General features: G+C 35.4%; 1 protein-coding gene across 1 annotated transcript; it reads left to right on the top strand.

Annotated features, from left to right (window-relative positions):
- Positions 1–321: 321 nt before the first annotated feature.
- A1O9_12969 (uncharacterized protein) lies at positions 322–2,271 on the top strand (the record flags this gene model as incomplete). Its single annotated transcript, XM_013398107.1, has 1 exon — positions 322–2,271. The coding sequence occupies one exon, from the start codon at positions 322–324 to the stop codon at positions 2,269–2,271; it is 1,950 nt and encodes a 649-aa protein (XP_013253561.1).
- Between the last annotated feature and the right edge of the window lie 4,421 nt (positions 2,272–6,692).

The raw sequence follows: 6,692 nt of genomic DNA, 5'->3' as shown, positions 1-6,692 counted from the left end.
CCAGCGACTACACACTCCTGCAGAGATAACGCCTACGGGTGCAACGGTTGAAGACGTTACCCTCGCAAGTGGCCACAATAAAATCCTCTCATCGACGAACATCCTTGTCTCGAATAGCTTGGAAACTGGCACTAGCTTGTGGCTGCTTACACTGCCTACAACTACCTGCCACACCCAGGCTGACAGACTGCTATCTAGCAGATCTCATATGTAGTTCAGACGTTTGTTACACCTAGATAGCGAGGAATACTAAGCAGCGTGCTTCCAACATTACATAGACCCAAACACCTGTCTGTGGCTGCGCACAGCAACTAACCCATTATGTCAGAACCCGTGGGACTTACAGCCATTGCGCTGGTGGTCTCCTTCACCGCTCTAATTATATCGGTCGGGCAGCTGCTACAGTCAATATTCGGTACTGCCGAAGGATTCCGAAGAACGAACAGAGAGGTCATGGGCATGTTTGCGCTCAGTCGAGACCGCGTCTTTCATTGGGCTGAGCTCAGGTTCGAGACCAAATTCACGACTCCACACTTTACCTTTCACAATCCGCATAACGAAACGTCACTTCTATCCAAGCGTGAGGACAGCGAATGCGATCATCAGGGGCTATCTAATAAGTGTATCCTAGCCATTGGAAATAGTGGCAAAAGGCTCGAAGATCTCAAAGCCCTAATAGACTCGTCGACAAACGTTAGTAAACTGCAACGGTTTCTTAACACGCTTGACACAGCCATCCGATTAGACCAGCAGACATTACTACCGAGATCGCACGTTTTCAGTGCTAGCTGGTTGGTGCTACTTGAACGACTTTATGAGGACGAGAAGAAGTTTAATCAAAGAGAAGATGGGCTCTCCTTTATATACAGCAGGCCAGGAATCAAAGGCGCCCTTCTTGGTCCCGACCATAGACAGATACTGTTCCCTGCTATCGAAAGCCATCTGCGATCTTGGGATCTCTTACCTCCTGATGCTGTGCGGCCCTTTGCTTCCATCAGCTTGGGTGACCTTCTTACACTATGTTTCCGACTCCGGCTCACGGTCCAGGAAATGAAGCCCGGGCAATTTAGTGCTGATGGCTTCGGGAACAGCTTCTCTTCTCTGCAAATCCAGGGCCTTGGCATGATTGTCCAGTATCGGTATGACCCGTCAAATGACAGGGCAGACAACGTCCGCCATGCTAATACGAAGTTCATCCCATGCGAGAGTGCTGACAAGCTTGCTTTCAGCATAATCCCCGGACACAACCTCTTAGGTCTGCGCGAAGATTGGCCTTTAATGGATGGACAAAACGAGCATGCCTTCGTAGATGGTATCAAAACCCATTTTAAAGACATCGGAGTTTCTGAGCAACATCTCCGCAAAATCAAAACACACAAGCGCGAAGAAATGGGTGATGTCTGGCGCACTTTCGGAGATTCTGTGCCGTTTCTCTGTCCCTTTATGCCAGTCGAAGGACTTGGAGTGGTCAAATACCAACCTCCGTTTCCTATGAATTTTCTCAACTCTACACTAGCCATTCGGGAGGCACGTATCCTCCTCCGCCAGCGGCTCAATGAAAGATTGCCAGCGTTGAAGGACTCAACTGACTTTTTCACATTCGTCCCATCTGCGGCCCAAAGTCCAGCAACAAACCAACTCCAGTGGGTCTGTCTTGTGCTCAATTTCTTCGAGCAGAAGTACCGCCACATTTTCCATCATAGGAGAGATTTCAACCCCCTAATCGGCACCAATGCCTTCGATGCAAAAGCCCACGATTTCCTACGTGAAGTCAAATCCGCATCCGATCAGGTAGACGGGTACCTTGCCACCCAGTTCAACCAGCCACATTCAATGCCTACATATAGATACCTAGTCGCGGCTCACCACGAGATGGCAATTACTGTTCACGAAGAAGTAAACAAGCAAGTACGCGAAAATCCTGATAACAACAAGCGAAATGGGCCTGATAAAACAGGACCCGAATTCAGGTCGGCCTTTAGTCCTGGCCGGGGACTGCACAAAATCCTCATGGAGGTTCTGCATCGCTACATCGACCTAGCCATGGAGAAAAACACGATCGTTGACTCTTACCGCGAGAAGACCATTGGCTTAGTGGACTCGCAAGGCCTGCAACCTGCGACTTTGAGCGATGACGAGATTAGGACTGCGTGGTGTACGATGATATTGAGAGCTATCTTATGGAACATGGTGCACTTTCCCATTTGGCAGTCCAACCTTCCTTATCCGAGTCGGTATTGGAAGAACAACACGCTAGTGCTAATAGCATGAATTTCTGAGCGCAATTGGTGAATGCCTGCTATTTAGGACTTGGGATTTTTTCGCGAAGCTATACCTCGAGAGAGGTTTTCCTTCCCATATAGATATGGAGCCAAGGTCTTAGGAGGCTGGTAACATAGCCCTCATGCTTTTCCTTCTAGATAGCTGTCTCGTATGTCTACCTGGTAATGCTGTGTTAACTCTCTTGGAATGTATTCCAACCTTTTCTAGTAAGCTTCTGGTGATGCTCCGTTTGGCCTATGCTACGTTAAGCATCGTAGATTTCATCCCTAGTCGTTGTGTTGGCGGCCGGGCCTTCGACCTAGTGGCCTTTTATGCTTTTTCTTTGGTGATCTTCTTCCACTTATTGTCGTCTTGTGTCGGGGTCTATATAACTATTACTATATTACCCTCTCTTCGTAGATGTCTAATAGAGTTATAGATACAATAGATATATTCTTGTCCTAACTATTAGCGTGGTCGATTTAGAGAGAGTACCGCTACCTTATTACTTCCTAGTAGCGCGATTCTATGAAACCTAAGTTGTGGTAATGAGCGTAGAGCTCGCGCTATCGCGGTAAGTTCTCTAGAGTAAGGATTCTATTATAATTATATACTAATTATAGAGTAAAAGGTCCTATACTTTAGCTTACTATATACTAATATTACTAGCTAAGTAGCTCCGCCGATTCTAACTAAGCTATTTCGTACTAAGTAACTAACTACTATACGTACTACCGTATCTACCTTACCTATTACGGTTTCGTCGATAATCGTATATACTTACTTCTCCTAGGGCGCTAGTATAAATAGGTTAATAGTCTCGAGCTCTTCTATCGCTAAATCTTTAAGTACCTCTACTACTTCGTATAACGAGGAACGAAACTATCGCCTAAACCTTCGTATTTATAACGTCTTCCTATAGAGTAGGTTAGTATATATATAGTACTATAGTATTATAATCCGAGCTATAAGTAGTTCTAACTAAGGTAGGATTCCTTAATATAGTAGATATAAGAGTATTTAACTAGGATAATAAAGGAAATCTTTAATCGTCGGACTATATCCTAAATATAGATATAGGATTACTAACGAAGTATTATAATCCGAGCTATAAGTAGTTCTAACTAAGATAGGGTTCCTTAATAGAGTAGGTATTAGAGTATTAACTAGGATAATAAAGGAAATATTTAATAGTCGGACTATATCCTAAATATAGGTATAGAATTACTAACGAAGTTAGGCTACGTAACGAATTAGGTTAAATAGCTCGTAGACCTTTTATAATCCGAGTAAAAAGCCCTATAGAGTTTTTAGTCCTTAGAAAAACTTAATAGAGTTTATACTTCTATTAAGTTTAGTCTTAGTAGCCTAAATTACTAAAAATATCTATATATTACCCTAGCTATATTAAAATACTATACTATATAGTATTTTATAATTTATAAATTAATCTTTTTACTTAAGGCTAAGATAATAATCTAGACTCTACTAGAGTCCTTAATCTTTACTCTAGAGTTCTATATAGTTCTAAAATATAAGAAATAATATAAAATAAGTCTATTAGTAAAAGTACTTAAAATTAAGTTTAAATAAAAAAATATAAAATTACTAAAAAGTATATCCTTACTAAAAAAACTAGTAAGCTCTTCGTTTTCCTTATACTATACTACTAGAAATTTTAATAACTAGAGTTAAGCCTCGTAATAATATAGATAGTATTAATATTTAAGATTTTAACCTTAGGATTTTACTATATTATAGCTAAGTTCTACTAGGCCTACTTACTAATAGTTTCGATATTACTAATTATCGTCGTTTTATAATACGATACTTAATAATATAGCTAGTAGAAAATTCTCGAGGACTTCTACTTTTATTCCCTAATAGTAGTAGTTAACTATTATTAAGAGTAAGTATAGAAGTTCTTAGGTTCTATAGCGAACTCGATATTAGTAATAGTATAATTAATAGAGCTAGTAGTATTTAGTAATATATAATAGGACTAGCCTAAGGATTATAGCTTAGAAAGCTATCGATTCGAAGTTAATTATCGCTTCGAGATATATTCTCCTTAAAATTATTATTAATATTAATATAAGTATTATCGTCCTTATATATTCTCTAGCGAGTTTATAAAGGTAAGATATCTATATTAATAAATATATTATCTTTATTTATATTACTAATATAGCTAGTATTAATAGCTAAATTAATTTTATTAATATCGTCTTATAACGCTTTAACTTCCTTCTATTCTTTTAAGACCTTAACTTTCTATAACGACTAACGAAGATTATAGTAATTAAATATATAAAGTATTATAAGAAGATAAATTATATTTCTCTTTAGATAATAATACTAATATAAGATAAAGTTTCGAGCTTAATTAAATAGTCTTTCTACTTCTATACTCGCGGTAGAAATAGCTAGAATATCGCGAGCGATACTAGCGAGCTAGGAAAAACGCGCCTTATTCTATTTCTACTATTAAAGTAGATTAAATATACTACTAGCTAAGTATAAGTTAAGTAAATATCTATATAAGAATTAAGAAGAATATATCTAGAACTTCCTTAATTAGTTCTTTTAAGTAGCGTATAAGCTTAGACTTCTTTAAATCCTTAGGACGACTATATTTTATTAAGAAAAAAGTACTTAAATTAAGATTTAAATATCGATATTTAATGCTATTTAAAGTATAGAAGAATATATTTTTATTTAGATAATTTCTACTATATCGACTCGAAAGGCTATAGTTAAAGAAGTACTCTATAGATAAAGTTAAAGTTAATTATATTAGTAATAAACTAAAAATCGAATTTAAATTAAAAGTTAAGTTTAAGTTAAGCGTTAATTACTATAGCTATACTTAAAGTTAACTCTCTTAATTCTTCTTATTAAGTAGCTTTAAGAAATACTTAATATAGTAATTTTTCTAGAGTAGTTAGTAAGAATTAATATAAGAAATAGTAGAAAAGGAAAATATCTATCGAGAACTTCTATTATCTTCTCGCTAGCTTTCCTTTTTAAATATAGTTATCTTCTATTTAGGCGATAATAATATAGCTATAGTATATATATAACTAATCTAGTATTAGGTACTACTATAATACTTTAAGAGCTTTTTCTACGCTTTTATAAAAAGTTTTTATAGAGCGACCTTCTAGAAAAGTCGCTTTCGCTCTAGTTTTACTATAAATTTTTCTATATAGTTAAATAGCTTATTATAGACCTAATATATATACTACATTATTATACTACTAACTATCGCGCCGATAGTATTAGTAAAAATCGTAAATAGCGCGATAATATCGATTAGATATTAAATAAGCTTATTATTCTAAGGCGTAAGAACTATCTTATTAAAATTCTTTCTACGATCCTTTCGTTACTTCTCTATATTAATAAAGATATAAATCTTATTTATAAGCTTATTTACGCGAATAAGTATATAGTAGATTAAATTCTAGCGAGTTTTAATATCTTAAATAATATTTAGAAGTAGCTTACGATACTTCTAATAATTATAGAATTATTAACGTCGCTATAGACTACTATTAATATAGATTATAAAGTTATAAATTTAAAGATTTATTAGTATAGCTATATAAAGATTCTTATATAATAGATCTTCTAAAATATTATCGTTACTAATCTACTTAAGCTAGGAATATCTTTAATATTAATATAAAGATAACTAATATTATTATACTTATTCTAAACTATAATAATCTTTTTATTTTTTATCGCTATATATAAGAAAGAAAGTAGCTCTTCGATAGCGAACTAAATAACGTAAATAAGATAAGAAATATAAATAATATAATAATAATAATATTTCTATTTAACGTCTAATTCGGTTCCTAAGGGTCTATATAGACGAGTTTTCTACTTAGTAGTAAGGGAAAAAGTTAGTAAACTAATAAAACCCCTTCTCTTCCTTATAAGGCGCTTTTTTAGTAGATAGTATTATACGAGTCGTATACGGTATACTAACTACTTAGCGGCTACTCTCTATAATCGCGCTATTATCCTTATCGCCTTTTCTATCTAGCTTTTAGACCTAGGCCTTTTCTCTTCTCTTTATTACTCTAGTACGTTTATAAATAGAAAGTATTCCTCTACTCTCTTATCTATAAGCGCGCTTACCGTTCTAAACTATAGTAGTATATCGTATCTTACTAGCTACCTCGTCGTATACTTTATATACTTTCCTTTAAATAAAAGGTCTTTAAATCTTTCTATTTTATATACCTTAATTAGGTCTTCTCGAGAGTAGTTCGAATAGTATAGTAGTACGTATCGTACTATCTACGTATACTAATCGTATATATAGCTCGGTCGAATTTCCGGAACTCCTACCGCGGCTAGCTAAATATTTAGGCCTATTACTTCTATATATATCTAGAATAGTACTAACGCTTCCGCTT

The sequence above is a fragment of the Exophiala aquamarina genome (genome assembly GCF_000709125.1).
Source record: "Exophiala aquamarina CBS 119918 chromosome Unknown aczIA-supercont1.37, whole genome shotgun sequence".
Taxonomy (NCBI): domain Eukaryota; kingdom Fungi; phylum Ascomycota; class Eurotiomycetes; order Chaetothyriales; family Herpotrichiellaceae; genus Exophiala; species Exophiala aquamarina.
Note: the sequence above shows the minus strand (reverse complement) of the source record. Positions and strands in the feature narration are given on the sequence as shown.